Here is a 19,234-nt window from a genome sequence, read left to right as displayed (position 1 = left end):
AGTGCCTGGTGAGTTTGAACTGCTGACCTTTTTGGTTAGCAGCTGAGCTCTTAACCACTGCACCATTAGGGCTACATATCTGTCTTAAAAACCAAAAAACCCGCTGTGGTCGAGTTGATTCTGACTCATGGTGACCCTATAGGACAGAGTAGAACTGCCCCATAGAGTTTCCAAGGAGCATCTGGTGGATTCAAACTGCTGATCTCTTGGTTAGCAGCTGTAGCACTTAACCGCTACACCACCAGGGTTTCCATATCTGTCCTAGTACTAGGTAAAACCTTTCAGTGTTGGGCCTTTAGGTCTTGGCTCTGGTGTTATTTCTTTGATTATTTCTTCCCCACTTTTATCTCAGAGAGAATGATTATGTCTTTCTATGCCTCAGTTTTCTCATAGGGCAGATGTGAAGATAAAATTAGATAATGTATGTAGTACACCTTGAAGAGCACCTGACACATAGTAAACACTCAACAAACATTAGCTTTTACTAGAAAAACTAGAGGGTATTATTATTATTCCATTCACGCTTTGTGTTCCTTATACTCACAGTGCCTAGCCTATAATCCGTACTTAATAAACCCTTGACTAGGGGCTTGGGGAGGGGCGTTTGCTGGTTCAGTGGTAGAAGTCTCGCCTTCCACGCAGGAGACCTGGGTCTGATTCCCAGCCAATGTGGCCACCACCCATCTGTCAGTGGAGGCTTGCATGTTGCTATGTGGTAACTTCTAGACTAAGAAGGGCTGTGAAGAAGGGCTGGCGATCTGTGTCTGAAAATCAGCCATAGGGTAGAAACTGTATGATAACAGTAGACCGATCCAGCAACGGATTATGGGGATGGCACAGGACCGGACAGCATTTTGTTCTATTCTGCATGGGGTCACCATGAGCCAGGGGCCGACTGGACAGCAGCTAACAAGGACAAAAAGACTTGCGAAACCACACTTGGATCTAGTCACACTACTTGTCATTATATACCTCATTAAAATGGAGGGCTCTCGCTCTGGCACGAGGCGCCCTATAAGGTCTGGTCCTTGCCCTCGACCCCACCCACATCCCCTGCTGTGCTCCCAGGACCATATGCTTCACCACCATCATGTTGGGGCTGATGGAGCTGGGCAGCAGCTGCTGAGTCTGTGACGCTGCAGAGGGGAGCTCACGTGTGTGGTAGGGAGATCTGTAGAGCCTTCCCGACTGACATGTGAGAGACTGGAGACTTGATTTGTAGTTCACGTTTTAAGACAGGAGGCCAAACTGATTGATAAGACAGTTTTTGACCTGTAAGTTTCACATATCATCAGGATGCTGGCATGTCTGTGATGAGATTACAAAGAAGCCCAAGAATATTGACTCTTAATTGGTTGAGGAAATATGTGTTACATGTCAGCTGCTAACAGGCACGTGCTGGCCATGGTGAACAGACAGCCCTAGTCCTGTCCTCGTGGTTCCTACAGTCCAGTAAGTAAAGACGTAAATACAAGTGGAGGTAAGACCTAGGAAGGAAAGGAACTATGTGCTTTGTGCGTTTACAACAGGGGGCGCTGACTTAGGCTGAGCGGAGTGGACCAGGGAGGATTTTCTGAGGAAGTGAGGCCAAACTGAGATCTAGAGTTATGGAGTTAGTTTATATGAACGTGTGAGGGACTGGGAGCAAGGAGAGTTTAGGAAGTGGCTCTGAAGGAGACCGATGTCGCGGGGCAGAGCTCCCTGGGGAGACATGGGCCATCTCTAACTCTGTGGCTCCTGATGGTAGACGAGGGGTGCAAAGAGTAGAGACACTGTCCTCCAGACATTTCTCCTGGCCCTGTACGACCTTTCATTTGCCACTTCCCTAATTCTTTGTGGAACTGTTTTTAGCCTGATGATGTTATGTTTTTAAAAAATAGCCCTTCCAGTATGAACATGGACTTACTCTCCTTTCTCTTAAGGCCTCGGGATGGAAACACGAAATGGAGACTGGCTTGTAGTAAACGTGCAGTAAGCTTGTATAATAGGGTCTTTGTTCCAGTTCGATAATTTGCCTCCACCTTGTAAGAAAACACAAGTGCCCATTGTTGGGCATTAACCCATTAGACAGTTGCTGCCAAACGGATATTACTAGCCTGAAACCAGTAGGACCCAAATTTATGCAATAGGCTTAGGAGAGGGAGGGAGGAAGGGAGGGAGAGAGAGACAGGGAGTGAAGGAGTACAACCAAAACCAAACACAGAATTCCTGGCCAGTAATTAGTGTTTGCAGAAAGGTGCTGAGCCTGCAGTGCTGGAGATGGTGGGGTGATAGTATATTGACTGCTGGAAGCTGTCACTCAGCCGCTGATGTCCAGTATATGGAAGTGGTGTCTAGCCTACCCGGTCATCCTTCCTCTCCATCCTGAGGTTTCCAAGCCGAGGAACCTCTTGTCAATTCATATAAACCGTTTTGCAATGGGGCTAATTTTTCCTCCTTCCCTCTATTCCTGCCAGTCAGAATCCGTCTTCAACCACAGGTCCATGTTCACAGCTGGTGCACACACACGCTGGAACCTATTTTGGTGGGTCAGTGCCTGTGCTACATAGGTTATGAAATAACGTCGAACATCACCCCTCGTTTAATATAATATTTTCTATTCAGTGATTATTCCAGCTGTCGGTGTAGGTGACCAACAGTCTGTGGCCATATGGGGCCTGGAGTCTTAGTGTTAGAAGGAAGTTTCAAGGTTTTCTGGGAAGTTTTCTACCCAGCTGGATTTCTTTCTCCTGTGGCCAACTCTCAGGTGGTCACTCAGTCTTAGCAGGAACATCCACACTCACAAGGAGCTTTTGACTGCAGCTATCCATGGAGGGCTTCATGCTGAGGACCCCCCAGGGGGTTAATTTTTTTTTTTTTCCAGCGACCCTGGCATAGTTTACTTTCTCTGGTATATTTTAGCCCTTTGTTTACTTGCAGGTGTGGTCATTCTCCTTTCCCTTTGATTCTCTTCTCTAGGAACCACACTTCTTTCATTCCTTTCTGTTACTGCTCGTCTGTCACCCTCTGAAGCCACCTTAGTTTGTCCGCATTCCTTATAAGACATGCGCCAAGTGCACTGAGAACTGCTGACCTGCCGACTGGGAGAGCTAGTTGGTTACTTGTGTTATTTCCAAAGCAGTGCATTCTGCCCCTTTGAAGCCCCTGAATCCAGGGCCACAGTGTCCTGGATTTCCTTACCCCAAGTGGTTGACTTCTTGCATCATTTCTCAAAAACCTTCAGTGGCTCTGCATTGTTATTTGAATAAATTTCAGATTTATTTGCCTGAATTCCATGCCTTCCAGAATCTGTCTTAGGTCAGGATTTCCCAGACTTTGTTAGGTGTTCACAGGTATTAGCTTTCACTACCAGCCCTCTCCCTCAAGGGGAGGTGGGGCCCTGTCATTATTAAATGGGGAAACACTGCTTAAGTACTCCTCTCTTGCTGGTCCACAGGCTCTTTTGTATGCTGAGGGCTTTGGGAAGTCCTAGGGCAACTGGATTCTTTTTGTGTGGCTGGTGAAACAAATTACCGTAAACTGAGTGGCTTAAAACAGCAAAAATTCATTCTCTCACAATTCTGGAGGCCAGAAGTCTAAAGTCAGCAACACTGGGCCAAAATCAAGGTGTCATCAGAGCCACGCTCCTTCTGGAGGTATTAGGGGAGAATCCACCCCCTGCCTCTTCCAGCTTCTGGTGGCTGCCGGCATCTTTTGGCTTGTGGCTGTATCACTGCAGTCTCTGCCTCCGTGGTCATGTTGCCTTCTCCTCTTCTGTCTGCGTTAAATCGCCCTCTGCCTCTCTGTTGTAAGGGTACTTTTGATTGGATTTAGAGCACACCCATAACTCCATGATAATCTCCCCATCTCAAACCCGTAACTTAATTACATCTGCAAAGACATTTTGGGTCACATCACAGGTTCTGAGGTCTGGGACATTGACGTATCTTTGATGGCCATTGTTAGCCTACCCCAGTAATGCCTCCCTTTGTTAATTGCAGAGTAGTTTGGTTTATATTTTCCAACATACTTCGTTAGTTATTTTTCTGTTCCCTTATGTATCTCTTGTGTCATCTTTCCCAAGCTCTGCCGTGGTTGAACTCTTTGGCAGTGTGGTGTAGTGGGTCATTCGCTTAATTGCTTTTGCCTGTTTCGTTGTCTGTACTATGAAGGTAATCTGATTAAACAGTTTAAGGGGTTGTTGTGAGAATTACATATAAGGTAATAATTGTAAATAAATGGCTTAGAACATGGCCTGTCACTGCACTGTCCAAAATGGTAACCACGTACCACATGACTATTGAGCTGTTAGAGTGTGGCCAGTGTGACTGAGGAACTGAATTTATAAAAACTAAGCAGTGTAAAATATCTTTTTATTAATCCTAGCTTCTTGTGGCAGGACTGCCTTTCCCATTAACAGATACATCACGTCAGATGTCGCGCTGTTCTTCAGCCTGTACATCACTTCGTGCTTTTCACTCTTAAACACTCCACCCACCTTACTGTCAGCTGATTGGTTCACTTTAGACGGTTTCTGCCCACGCTCCAGTGGGAGGTTATAATGTGTGTATTTGAATAGTTTATGCAGACAACACCACTTACAGTGATACCTACATAAATCATTGGTAATTAAATTGAACTTTTAATTCTTACTTTAATTAAATATAATTAAATTATATTTTTAGTTAAAAGAAAGCTGTGAGCCCATTTTAAAATTAAAATGAAGGCATACTACCAATACAGAATTGAGTGTAGATGCAGAAATTAGCACTGTGATAGAACAGTGAAGACAACAAGAGAGTAGACATTTCATGATAAGTGGCATCTGCAATTTGCTGCCCCAGAATAAAACAAAAAAGCTGTTTGTTGGGTAAAGAATATTTAAGAGACATTTTCAACAAATACATAGTGAAGTTGATTAGAAGTTTCCTCTCGATGGTCAAAAGAGAGTTGACAAAATTAGTCACCTGACATCAGAATTAAATGTCCAGCAAATTTTTAACTTTTAGCTGAATGTGAGCTTGTAACTTTGGCCACCTATAAAACGACATGGACTTCTGCACAAAAATAAAAACCATTTTTAGATGGAGGGATGGTAAAAGAAATTTTTATATTAGGAAAATTATAATAAGAAAGACAAAAAGCTATTTTAAAAAAGTTAAGGATCCTTAAATCAGCAATTTCTGTGGAATACAAGACCTTTCTAATAATATTGAAGATAAATTTATCTGAAATTTGAAAAATTCTACATACTTTTCTTTAGTTAGATTGTGCAGTCTGAGTCACTGCCCATTTAATACTTTGGATGCCCTTTGTCCCAAAGAACTTAAAAATTTACAAGGAAAATGTAAATTTGTGGCCAAAAATATAGAATTCCTGGGACAAGTATTTTTGAATGCTTTACATCTGTCAAGGAAGAATTTCAGACAGATACGAAAAAAAAAATTAATTTCTGTCACAACAGATGATACTGTAGCTGTATGAGGTAAAAAATCCATACTTACTGGAATTTTAAAACAAGAGAGTGGTGTTTCTCTTATTGTTTCATCCTGAAGCAAACTCTCACAGGGTGTCATAGATACAGTTGTTAAAGCTGTTCGGTGTGTACTTGCTGATCTGTGAATCACTGCCTGTTCATAGACCTGCTGAGCGAAATAGAAGGCCATGTGAATACAGGGAGCTGGTGTGAATACAGAGAAAGTCTGCTGAGAGAAATAGAATGCAGTGTGAATACAGGGAGATGGTGTCCTGTGCCAGCGCTGGGTGGTGGAGCCGTGGAAGAGATTCACGAAGATCTGTGTACTTCAATTCAGTAGATTTTCTTTTTTTCTTGAAACAAAAGGAATGCTTGCTAAATATTCAGTCATTGAAAAGAAAAATGACATGTGACCTATGTGCCATCACTCATATGACACTGCTTTTGAGGGAGCTGAATTTGAGGCGCCAAAGAAAGGAAAGCTTATTTGTGGCCTGGCTAGGCAGATTTGAGAGTTTATGTTGAAAATGAAAGTTTTCATGATGCAAATCAAAAATAATGGTTTTACACATTTTTCCTAGCATGAATCAATATGTAGAAGGTTTTAATTATAGACAGCATTATGTTAATTGGCTACAAAAATTACGAGAGAAATTTAAAGACGCTTTTTTTTTTTATGTTGATGGAGTTGCTTTAAATCTATACAAATAATCCCTTGAAGTTGATGTTAATACTGAGTTGACACAGAGTTAGTGAATTTACTTAAACTGATGTGGTTTTGGAACTAATATACTTTTGTTTCACAATTCAAGTCAGTTCTTTAAAAAAAAAAAAAAGAACAAAGGACCTAATTTGTCAACATGTATATGTACATTAAAGGAAAACAGTTTTTTGGGTGTATTCAATTCAATTGTAAATTTTTCAATTGTAAATTTTAAGCATGGATCAAGTATTTTTGATGAAAATTCAGCTCAGAATTTAGTTGTGCTGTACATATAAAATAACAGATTTTGAAGGCTAATGCAAAATACAAAAAAATATAAAATTCTCGTTAATTTTTTACTAGCATGTTGACATAACATTCTAGATATATTGAATTAAATGAATATATTATTAAAATTGACTTTTACCTGTTTATTTTTAACTTTTTAAATTTGGGTGTTAGCAACTTTTAAATTACGCTTGTGGCTTACATTAGATTTCTCTTAGAAAGCACTGGCTCAGTGGTGCTCAGCTATTAGCTGTAAGGTTGGCAGTTTGAGTCCACCCAGAGGTACCTCAGAAGAAAGGCCTGGTGATCTGCTTCTGGAAAATTAGCTGTTGAAAACCCTATGGAGCATACGTCTACTCTGGCACATGTGGGGTTGCCATGAGTTACTGCTGACAGCAACTAGTTTGGCTGTGTTTGGTTTGGCCCAACATGTAACAAGTGGACAGTGAATGTTAACATTATTATTATCAGTAATATGATGATGGTGGTGACTCACTGTTTCCTTGTCCTTCCACTAGACTATAAACTCCTTAAGGGTAGGAAATGCATCTTATCCATGTTTTTATTTACCATGTCACATTGCATTGTGGTGTTAGGTATAAATAGATGTTTATCAGTTGATTGATTGCCCTACAGTCTGCTTTTAGCATTCAAAGCACACCTGTGTGTGTGTATGTATATGTGTGTGTGTGTTGATATGTATATGTTTTTAAATCTGAGGATAAAGGTATAGAAATTCTTCTGTCCCCTTTAATCTTCTCTCTCTCTCTCTCTCTCTCTCACACACACACACACACACACACACACAGAATTCATTATCTTTTATTCAGTATGTGTGAAGGAATGGTTAGTTTAAGCAGTGGTTTTAAATAGTGGATTATTACAAAGGTGATTGATACTTAAATTAAAAAAATTCTTTTTGACTAAACTTCATGTGAGATTTTATACAAATGTATTAGTTAATTGAAAAAAATTAAAAAAAACTACAGGGGTATCTTGTTTGGGGAACAAATATTGTGCAAATAACACTGTAGTTAGGATTAGATGAAAAATTGGTTTCATATTATTCCTAGGCCTCTAGCTAGCCTGTGATCTTGAACAAGGAGTTTAAGCTTTCTGAACTTTAGATTTCTAATCCACACACTGGGAAGAATATCAGTGACCTCACCAGGCGGCTGTGAGATATAAATGGGAACCAGTATCTTAGAGTGCTTGGCAACCATAAAGAACTTTAGAAAGGGCAGATATTATTATTTTAATAGAAAAAGCAATAAACTCTTCGTATCAGTGCTAGAATGTAAGGCTGAACTTACTGTGTCCACAAACAAGTGATGGTGGTGGTTTTGGTGGCTTGCCGTGGAGTCAGTTCCGAATCATAGTGACCCTATGGGACAGAGTAGAGCTGCCCCATAGAGTTTCCTAGGCTGTGAGCTTTACAGAAGTAGATCGCCATGATTTCTCTCCCATGGAGTGACTGGTGGGTTCAAACTGCTGACCTTTTGGTTAGCAGCAGAATGATTAACCATTGCGCCACCAAAGAAAACCAAAAACCAAAAAGCACACCAAACCTTTTTCCTTTGAGTCGATTCTGACTCATAGCGACCCTATAGACAGAGTAGAACTACCCCATAGGGTTTCCAAGGAAGGCCTGGTGGATTTGAACTGCTCACCTTTTGGTTAGCAGCCGTAGCTCTTAACCACTATGCCACCAGGGTTTCCTTTTTTTGTTTGTTTTTGGATTGCATCACCAGGGCTTCTTAAAAATGTGGTAGCTTACTTAAATTTTAAACCTAGTGTTTTGGTAGGTAGAAAATACTCTCAGTTTTTCTAAAGCGTAACCCAGATCTATAAAATGTAGTCAGATATCCCAAATAAGTCATAAATATTAGGAGAGAGAACAGCTGGGAAACAGAAGCTTTGGTTAGACACTGAGATGTTGTAAGCTTAGACCAAAGGCCAGTGTGCTGAGGTTGGGAGGATGCCTCAGAGGTGTTGTCCAGCCTCAGTACTGAGGTGAGGCCTGCCCCATTAGGAATGACACCTGCCCAGTTAGGAATGAGAGCTTCTTACCAGTGAGGCCAAGGCGGGGGGTCCAGTCTCCTGTTAGGGTGGGAGGTGGTTTTTTCACCTAAAGAACTACACCTCCTTTCTACCCCTCCTGAAAAACTCTGGTCCTTAGTAGTGTGAGACCCCGAAAACATTTTCATCAGTCATACTAAGTCGAGATTAAAAAAAAAAAAAAAAAGTGTGGGATTGAATAAGAGCTAAGCCATCACTGCTGCTGGTGAAAAAAAAAAAAGAAACAAGTTAAAACATCCACTGTGTGAAGGTCGGGACTGTGATCCTGGCATCTCACTAACAGCTCATTTTATCCCGTCTCCCCCGTCTTTGTTTCTGTAGTAAGAATTCAGCTATATAGATATAGTCTGGCTTATATAACCTCCAAGGCAGTGAAACTGTAAAAGGGAAAACTTTGAATATGATTGAGGCACACACCTTTAAATATGTGATTTTTTTTGAAGTGGTTTTTAATACCTTCTCTGGGTGGCAAAACCCTAATATATGATGGAACGCAACCTAACAAGTAAATGCAGGGTTTACTGGCCCACAAAGTTGAGTTCTACCAGTAAACCTACCCCCAGACAGCACACCCAGTGAGACGAGCATTTTTGGTATGTGCTGGGAGCTCTGCCTTCTGTGACTTAAGCGTTATTCATACAGCACTCCATCCTTTATCTGCCCGTAGGCTCTGGGTATTGTTTAGCTTATTTAGTTTTATGACATGCAGCTTTCTGGGTAAATGCGTCAAAGTTTCTGCATGTACACTTGTGTACCTATGCTTGAATTTCATCTGTCTTTGAATGATCTTAAGATACTCAAATCACAGTCCTTAATTAGTATCTTTCTTCAGGTATTTACAGTGTTTCCAGCGTGGCAGGGGTCTACAGGTTGCTGAGCACATCTGAAATGCCTAGCTGAAGTGGATAGTGATGTTTCTTTCATGGCATGCACATATTTTAAAGAACAGTCTGAATTAGATCATGCTAATTAATTATATCCCTGAAAGAAATTGGGTTACAAAGAGCAAGAATATTTGTAAAGAGTTACACTGTGCTTACGACCAATAGTGAAGTTTTAGTAGCAGCCTGTTAAATGAATGTACAGTAAAATGAGAAAGACAGTCGTTAGTTTATGTGTATCCTTGTTACTGTTATGACCTTTTAAAAGCCATAAACAAAAGGACGTTTGTTTTCTCTTCCTGCCTTAGCCAGGGCACAAATTATAAAAAGAAATTCATGAGGAAACATTAATAAATCAGGTAAATACTAAAATTTCATAATTCTTTTTTCAGTACAAAGTTTTTTTTTCTTCCAAACTTAAAGTTTTTCATTAAGCACTGCCTTGAACAGTGGACAAAGTGCAGCTCTGTTCTAGTTAGAGTACCTGCAAAAAATAATTTCCTCTATAAATCATTCGAATGATTAGAACTGCATAAGTGGGTTCTTTGCAGAGAAATAGCCTTTAATTGTATGTATTTCACATTGAGAAATAGTGAGAAATGGAGAAGGAAAAGAAGAGGAATTCCATTTCTAAAATTCGTACAATTTTTATTTTTATAGACGTAGCTTTTTCCTACAAAGAGCTGATTATTTAAGTGTGGAGTTTACCAGTAAGTTATTACCTTCCCTATAAACCTGTACAAATCTTTATCAGTGTTTTTGGAGCCCTGAGTTATAAAAACTTCCAGCTAGTGTGTTTTGTTCTAAACTTGAGAGGAGTTATTCACTGCAAAACTGAACTGGTCTTTAAAAGGATTTTGATGGGGGTACGTATCTTGTATTTCTTCTGATTGTCTCACCTTGATTTTAGGCTCGTGTGTGGTGATTTACTTCCCCAGGGCCCTGTGCCTTCCAGTGTAGACAAGGTAACTGTGTTAGTACCTCGTGGTGTTCTTTTCACCCACAAAGCCCTGCCACTGCCTGTCCGAGATTTGTGTGTTTACTGGTGTACCTGATAGCAGAGCTGGTGATTAGCGGCCCAGGTTACCTGCTTCTTGGGCACATCTTGCCTACGTGTGGGTTTGCTGAATCTTGTGAGATCTAGAGGCCCAAGCCAGTGGTGAAGCATGATCCTATCCAGGCCAGGAAATGCCTGGCTTTCCCAGATACTGCTCAAAGCAATAGGGCAGGGACTAATCACTTATTTCCTTTCTGTCCTTCTTTATTCCATAGCACCTATGGCCCAAGTGGGTGTTTGCTATTTACTCATTCAGGTCACTTTCCATTGCTAATCAATTCCGTAGACACCAAATTTTATGTTAAATTGTTTCTAGGTCCTTTGTTATATAGTTGATCTTATTAGTGGAGCAGATTGCCATGTAAATAATTTGTTGCAAATAAACCATCCTTGCCCTGGAGTCATTTCGACCCCATGTGTGTCAGAGTAGAAGTGTACTCTGTAGGGTTTTCAATGGCTGATTTTTCAGAAGTAGATTGCCAGATCTTTTTTCCAAGGTGCCTGTGGGTGGACTTGAACCTTCAACCTTTTGGTTAGCAGCCAAGCGTGTTAACTGTTTGCAACAGGTTTCTGTTACAGATACACATAGCTTAAATCCTCGCCCTGTCTTCTGACTGTGAGCCCTTGCACAGGTGAGTCTTAGCCCACCTCGGTTTCCTCAACGTAAGGGTACTGAGGATTGAGACAGTGGTGAGTGAGAAGCACGTGGTGTGTGCCTGGCACAGCCGAGTGCTGTCTCGGGGCCTGTAGTGCTGTCATCGCTGCTGTCACTGTCATTTGTGTACCAAGAGGACGCATGAGATTTTTTTTCCCCTGGAGGATAAAACCTTCTACATGAGTGGCAAGAACAGGACAGGAGACAGAGACAAACATAAAGGTTCAAACTAAGGAACTTCCATTTAAAGAAGAGAAGACCCAGGGAAATACCAGATTGCCTGGGGACAGTTTCTTTACGTGGTGCCTACACGTAATGAACCACTCAGCACACTTGTAGGCTGTTAGTGAATGGCTCTGGATTTACTCTGAGGCTTTTCAAACATTTCTGGTACTGCGTGTGTTGGGGTATGTGTGTGTATGTTTTCTTTCCCTTAATCATTCAATTAGAGTCCCTGGGTGGCGCAGATGGTTAAGCACTGGACTACTTGTCAAAGGCTGATGGTTCAAACCCACCCAGAGGTGCCTCAGAAGACAGGCCTGGTGACCTGCTTTCCAAAGGTTACAGCCTTGAAAACCCTGTAGAGCACACGTGGGTCACCATGAGTTGGAATCGACTTGATGACAACTAACAACAATTATTTAATTAAAAAGTATCTGTTATACTCTGCCAATAAAGAGCCCTGGTGGCACAATGGTTAAGCACTCAGCTGCTAACCAAAAGGTTGGTGGTTTGAACCTACAAGCAGCTCCATAGGAGAAAAGACCTTGCGGTCTGCATCCATGAAGATTACAGCCTGGGAACCCCTATGGGGACAGTTCTACTCTGTCAATATAGGGTTGCTCTGAGTCAGAATTGACACCATGTCAGCAGGTTAATGAGTTGTAATCGACTCAATGGCACCCAACAACAACCACCACCGACACCACCCTATCATTGACTGCATCCTGTCTACCTCTTCATTTTAAGGCCTTTAATTACATTTTCCTTATGGTGTTTGCTATCTTATATATTTTAGATGTTGATAGCGTCCTCATCTCTTAACCTACCACTCGATCGGTCAGTTATCCCTGTCCTGATACCCACTGGCTCTATTTTTATTCTTGACTAGAGACCGTGTATGTCGAGGGATCTGTGGTGTTAGTCCCATCTCTTAGGTTGTGCTATGATGCCGAACAGGTTTCAGTGGAGCTTCCAGACTAAAATGGACTAGGAAGAAGGGCCTTGTGATCTACATCTGAAAATTAGCCAGTGAAAACTCTGTGGATCACGGTGGTCTGATCCCCCAGTGATCATGGCGATGGTGCAGGACTGGGGAGCATTTCATTCTGTTGTACGTGGGGTCCCCGTGAATCGGGGCCTGACTCCACAGCAGCTAACGACCTTATTTTTGATATTTTTCTTGAAATTTTTTAGTGTGAAATGCAGAGATCTGGGAGGCCGGATTTATTGTGTATAGGCTTTGCCACTTCCTAACTGGGGACGGTACACTAAGCACTGTTTTGAGCCGCAATTTCCTGATGTATAACCCATCGGTCTTTTTAATTCTGCAAGTCTGTCCAGTGGTTTGTATGGCACACAGCCAGGTGTAAATATTTTTCACGTATATTCTTCCTCTGGATTCTTTACGCCCCAGTGGCTGATTCATTGGAAGCTTTCATTTTGGTTCAAAACAGAGCCTGCGTTAATCACTCAGGTGTTTGTATCTATCCTATTGAAGCTGCAGACTACTTTGATATTGTAATTGTGGTTAGCTGAAAAGATACTTGTTTAGAGCAGGGCTTTGAACTGGTTCATCCACCCCAGATATACTGAGTCAGAATCTATATTTTAACAAGATCACTGGGTGAATCATGTATAATACATTTTGGAGAACCACTGCTCTACTAGTGATTCTCAGAACTGGTCCCTAACCAGTGGCAGTAGCATCACCTGGGAGCTTGTTAGAACTGCAGATTCTCAGCAGGGGTTCAACCCCAGACACACCTGTTGGAAGCCCTGGCTTAGAGTCATCAGGATACAGAGTTAAGAGCTTGAAAGAAAGGCTGTGTCCGTGAGGTCTTTCCTGCTGCTTGAGACGATCTAAACAATGACATTCGCTTTACCAGTGGCCCCATTTCTTTAGCCAGATACTGCTTACCTCATCCCATTCAAAAATGGCTGCTACATCTACAGCGTGGCTGTGGTGCAGCTCAGAGGGCAAGGCCTCCAGGGGAGTTTCCTCACTGTGTGTCTGTCTTGGCTGTCAGTGTCTACATGCTGGAAGAGGAGAGGAAACACTGGTCTCTCTTCTCGCACAGTGGGCTGACCGACTCTCAGAAGTGGGTGTGAATATTGGTCAGTGCGTCTGCCAGCCTTCTATGGCCATGTGGGAGAAGGGGGAACTTCAGCTTTTTATAGATAGGGAATTATAAATAATATTTCATATTATAGTTAGGATATGCTTTGATTAATTTCTGGAATTACTCGTGGTTTTCATGTGTCTCTATTTGAAACATTCTGAATATGCCATCAGAAGGAAGGGTCCTCCCCTCTGGAGAACAGAAATACCCAAGTATAGGGACTGTAGGTGTCAGGCAGACTCAGATTTGGCCCTTTTGGCCACAGGGGAAGAACAAGGCCTGGGAAACATCAGGCACTGCGCCCTTTCTCCCTCTTCTGAGCTCTGGAGTATTCTAAAATTACATGGCTTCTCTGGCTTTGGGTCACTTGATTAAAAATGGAAAGCACTGTTTAATTCAGAAAACAACCTATTATGGAAAATGACTCAATGAATTTGGTTTAAGGATGAACCCTTTGTGTTCTTTTATTATTTGTTGGGTTTGGCATGTTTGGGTAGGCCCCAGGTAGAGGAGGTTGAGGAGAAGGAGGTGATTCCTAGTTCAGAATAATGGGAGACTTGGACTCTAGTTCTGGCTTCATGTGCAACTGGTAGTGTGATAATAGGGAAGTCAGCTAGCCTCCCTGTGCCTCGGTCATCTCAGTTCTTAGGAGAGTGAGAGAGAAAATATTTCTATGCCTCAGAGATGTGACAGCCATGCTGCTGACTGAAAGGACTGTGGAGCATCGTATGAAGTAGGTGAGCATCCTACAGCACCTACAGGAGGAGTCAGAGAAGCCCTTAAATAAGTGTCTCTCCAGTTAAGACATTTTCTGTAATGGGGATGGAAATCCACGCTGAAATTTCTACAGACGAACGCGTTCACAGTGAGTGTGTTGGAAATTTGGGTCACTGGTTCCTGGTTTCTGGGGAGTGAAGTACCAGAATTGAGCATTAGCCACAGCCCCTGAGTTGCCATGACAGTTTAGTCATTGGCCTGATTAAAGTCTTCTCAAGCAGTCACTGCTCCTAAAGAGGAGGCGGAAACGACAGCCACCCTAGTTTTGGCAAAGGCTTGACTCCCACAGATACTGTATCTCTCCCCAAGTCACCTCAGGGACCTGGGGAAAGGACCAGTCAGAAACCAGGAGCACCTAGCGGCCTGTTTCCCACTCTTTGTGAGCTGGCTATCACTCCGTAGGCCTGGCAGGGAAGTGTGGAGGAAGTGAGTGCCCTGCTGGTTCAGAATGTTCCAGCATGGTTGGAAAGTTTGAGGAGGGCCTGGGTGAGAAGAACAAGACCTTATTGACAGGGTTCAGTCCTGGGCAGGTCTGTTTCACATCAGCTTTCTGAATAATCACAGGCTTCCTCCACCCACTACCCCCCCTCCCTCTTTAGCACTTTCACTTCTACCTTGAACAGAAGAAAAACAAAGCCTTCTATGCAACTGTGGTAGAACACAAAGCTTTTTAACTCTGTATTCCAAGAGAATTACAAAAAGTGCAAAGTACAGTGTTGCCTGCTTTAAAAAAGAAAAAAATACAGCAAATAAACCTACTTTCCAAGGTTTCCTTACCTGCTATGTAATAATGGTAACCATAATGGTAACCGTTGTTGTTATTACTGTTACTGCAAATGACTTTTCTGTTGAGCTGTTTTCTACGTCTTTCCACGTGTAGGATCACTGATGGTGAGACCATGTCCGATGGTAGTGTAGGCCAGCCTGGTTGGTCAGTATTTGATTTAGCTGGCATGTTGGGGATCTAAAAGCCCTGTGAATGTGTGTATACGTAATATTGTAAAGAAAAGGGGTATGCCAAGCTTTCTCTCTTCTTCTCCATGTGAGTCTATAAACCAGAATATTTATGTCAAGAAGTCAGAAGAAAATCTGCTGGCGGTTTTAATGGACCACAAAATGTGTCCTTTGCATCCCTGACCTTGTCACTCTGCTGGAATTTATGCATGACTTTTACCTTAATGTCGTAAACACACAATTGGCAGTGGGTCGTTTTCAGGACCCATAGGGCATCTGCAGTTCCAGCTTTTAGCTTTTTAGGCCAAGTAGTGATAGTAATAATAAGGCTTACTTCGTTTTTCTTTTTTCCTGGAATATCTGGTAGGAACTCTTGAAGCGCAAAGGGATACTTATTTTAAGCTTTTTCAAACTGAAGAAATTGAAGAAAACCCAAACGTCCCCAACTCCTTTTGTGGATACAGATCGCAGTAGTTGGAGCCTCTCAATTTTATGTTGAAGTCTGGGTGGGATGGCGGGCCCCTGGCCGGGCTGAGAACAGAAGACCAATGGCAGAATGGACTGTAAAATGCCTATCCAGTTATTTTCCTGAGAGAGAGGCTGGCAGCTCTTTCTAGCCCTTCTAGAAGAACGAGTTCTCAACTTTTGACCTCTCTTTCTATAATTAGTTGAATTTCACACTTTCTTTCCCTAAAAGTGGCACATGAAATGTTTTAAATAAACACCCCTACCCAGACGTTTTTTAAAGATTTATTGACAGCTTTATCTTGGTGTAGGCATTAGCTATGTAACTTAAAATTAATACAAATGAAGTACTTACTATTTTATAAAAAACAATCACTGTTTCATTTTTGTAAAGACTGTGTGCAGTCTATTCAGTGATGAGGATACATTTCTTATCATGTCCCCTCCCCCACTCTAAACAAACAAACGAAAAATGAAACCCACAGCCTCTGAGTTGATTCCCAGTCATGGTGACACCATGTTATAGAGTAGAACTGTGCTCCATAGAGTTTTCTTGGCTGTAATCTTTATGAAAGCAGGTCTCCAGGCCTTTCTTCTGTAATGCCACTGGGTGGGTTTGAACTGTCAATCTTTAGGTTAGTTGTCAAGCTGACAGTCTTGGGTTGGAAGCGCCGTGTTGCCCGGGGTGCTGTCTGATGCTCGTCTTCCAGTACCTGCAGCCCACATGGCCTTTCTCAGTGATGCCAACACGTGTGCTGTCTCCCTCCTTTTCATGCCCTCCCTATTCCTGAGTCCCACGGTTCTCACCCCAGCTCTCCCACGACTCCTTTTCACAAACCTCAGATTAGCGTGATGTCCAGTTTCATGTTCTGGTAGCACCAAGCTCTTCTGCTCTGCCACCCGTGTTTTGTACATCACACTTTGTTTCCCAGTTGCCGTGGCATCAGTTCTGACTCAGCGGCGACCCCATGTGTGTCAGAGTAGAACTGTGCTCTATAGGGTTTTCAGTGGCTGATTTTTCAGAAGTAGATCACCAGGTCTCTCTTCTGAGGTGCCTCTGGGTGGACTCAAGCTGCCAACCTTTCAGTTGGTAGCTGAATGTTTGCACCGCTCAGGGGCTCTGTATCACACACTAGTAAGTGGCAAAGCTGAAACCCAAGGTGACCTGACTCTACAGCCTCATCGCCTGCATGGATTTCAGTTTCTCCCTCTGTAAAGGTGGTCATGGCACCTCTTTACTGGGCTGCTGTGGAACGCCAATGGGAGATGTCTGTGAAATGCCTTGTGAACAGTGAACACCGTGCTCTGCTTATCAACATTATGTTGTTATCCTTTTAGACCTTATCACCTTTAAGCGATGTTCTCAAAATGCTCTGTCTCTGCTGCCTCTGTGCCAGCCATGATGTGTCTGACATTGTCCCTTCTCCCTCTCTCCCCAGGATGGTTCCTACTTGGCTGAGTTCCTGCTGGATAAAGGCTATGAGGTGAGTGACTCAGCCAGCAGGCCCCAGCGGCCAGAATCGCGCGGACACAGCAGCCTCACGCTTCCTCTGCTGCTGTCCGTCCACAGTATGTGTTTTCCACTGAACTCTGATAACAAATCAGAGCCGGGGGAAGAATGTGTGCTTGGCTTGTCATCCTGCCAGCTCATTGTGCTGGTTATCTCCTGGTGAGCTCCGGTGGCTTCCCCTGTTCCCGAGGGCTAGCTGTTGTGTACGCTTCCCGCCTTCCCAGATAGCGCAGCCCCTATGTAAGCTAGCGCTCTTCAGTTATTAGGGTGAGCTTAACAATCCATGTGTCACATAAATCCATCCCACTCACGGTCAAGTTGCTTCATTTGGAAATTGGGCAGAGCAATAAAAACCAAGCTGATCCTTGCAAGCTTGATTTAAAAATTTAAACCTATGGGTTTTTGCTTTCTAATAGGTAGCCATATACATACATATATATAAAAAAATATATATATATATACACGCACACATATAATTTATTTATTTTACATATATATAATTCATTTTACTTTTGTTGTTGTTGAGAGTATACACACCAAAATATACACCAATTCAGTGATTTCTACAGGAACAGTTTAGTGACATTGATTATATTCTTTGTGTTGTACAACCATTGTCAGTCTCCCGTACCAACATAAACTTACTGCTCCCGGAGTTAACTGTCTGATCTTTCTAGTTGCTCTTGTCAGTTTGATCCCATATAGATAGATCTTAAAAGATTACACTGCTCAAGGCAGACATTCTTTACTAGTTAAGCTGAACTATTGTTTGGTTTTAAGAAGACTTCAGGGATGTTTTTGGTTTAAGGTTTAAAGATTATTTGAGGGCAAATGTTTCAGGAGTTCATCCAGCTTCCACGGCTCCAGAAAGAATGGATTCCATGGGAATTTGAAATTCTGTTCTGTATTTCCCCCGTTTTGATCAGGATTCTTCTATAGAATCTTTGATCAAAATGTTCTGTAATGGTATCTGGGCACCATCCAGTTCTTCTGGTCTCATGGCAAAGGAAGCAGTTGTTTATAGAGGCAATTAGCCACACATTCCATGTCTTCTTCCTGTTGTTTACGCTCCTTCTTTTGTTGCTCCAGGTGAATAGAGCCTAAATTGTTGTACCTTGGATGGCCGCTTGCAAGCTTTTAAGATCCTGGGCACTGTGCGATGAACTAGGAGGCAGAGCAGAAACACTGAACACATTATTAGGCCACCGAACTGGGATGTCCCATGAAACCATGACACTAAACATCCAAACCAAGAAACTAAAACCCATGAGGTGTTTGATTGTACGTAAGCAGCCTCAGCAGCTACTCCTTTTTTTTTTGTCTTGTAAATATATCTATCATACAATTTTTGCCAATTCAACCTTTTATAATTATACAGCTTAGGGACAGCAATTACATTAATCGACTGTGCAGCTCTACCCTTAATGCAGTTTTTCCGTCACAGTAAACCAAAACTTAGTACTCTGCCAGCAAGAGCCCCTGTTTTCCCCTCCCTCCCACCTCAGGTAACTACTAAGAAACTTTGGTCTCTGTACATTTGCCTGTTCTTGTCTTTTTATATATGTGCGGTCATGTAGCATTTGTCTTTTTGTGATTTACTTATGTCACTCAGCATAATGTCTTCAGGCTCCATGCACATTGTAGCATGTAAAAGACTTCATTTTTCTCTTACGGGCTGAGTAGTTTTCCATTGTATGTGTGCACCACCTTTTGTTTATTTATCCGTTGGTGAGCATTTAGGTTGTTTCTACCTTCTGGTTATTGAGTAGTGCTGCAATGAACACTGGTGTACAAGTCTCTGTTTGAGCCTCTGCTCTCAGATTTCCAGGGTCCATACCTAGGGGTGGAATCGTTGGGTCGTGTGGTCATTTCATTTGTTGAGTTTGGAGGAGCAGCCATGCTGTTTCCCATGACGGCTCTACCAGTGTGTATTCCCAGCAGTAATGGCTAAGGGTTCCAGTTTCCCCACAGCCTCACCAACATTTGTGATTTTCTGTTTTGTTTTTTTTTAATCTTAGTCATCTTCCAAAAAAACCCAAACCTGTTGCCATCAAGTCGATTCTGACTC

At 42.3% G+C, this 19,234-nt stretch overlaps 1 protein-coding gene across 7 annotated transcripts in view; it reads left to right on the top strand.

Annotated features, from left to right (window-relative positions):
• Positions 1-19,234, top strand: part of GMDS (GDP-mannose 4,6-dehydratase) — a 783,240-nt gene that overhangs the window by 145,480 nt on the left and 618,526 nt on the right. For 2 of the 7 annotated variants that reach the window (XM_049882356.1, XM_049882384.1), the window contains exon 2: positions 17,096-17,140. In XM_049882356.1, coding sequence (XP_049738313.1) covers positions 17,096-17,140 — 45 coding nt within the window. Of the gene's footprint in view, positions 1-17,095; positions 17,141-17,959; positions 18,448-19,234 lie in introns of those variants that run through there. The other 5 variants (XM_049882393.1, XR_007517120.1, XM_049882376.1 and 2 more) reach the window with 5 other exon arrangements.

Source organism: Elephas maximus, chromosome 1 (assembly GCF_024166365.1).
Source record: "Elephas maximus indicus isolate mEleMax1 chromosome 1, mEleMax1 primary haplotype, whole genome shotgun sequence".
Lineage (NCBI taxonomy): Eukaryota > Metazoa > Chordata > Mammalia > Proboscidea > Elephantidae > Elephas > Elephas maximus.
Note: the sequence above shows the minus strand (reverse complement) of the source record. Positions and strands in the feature narration are given on the sequence as shown.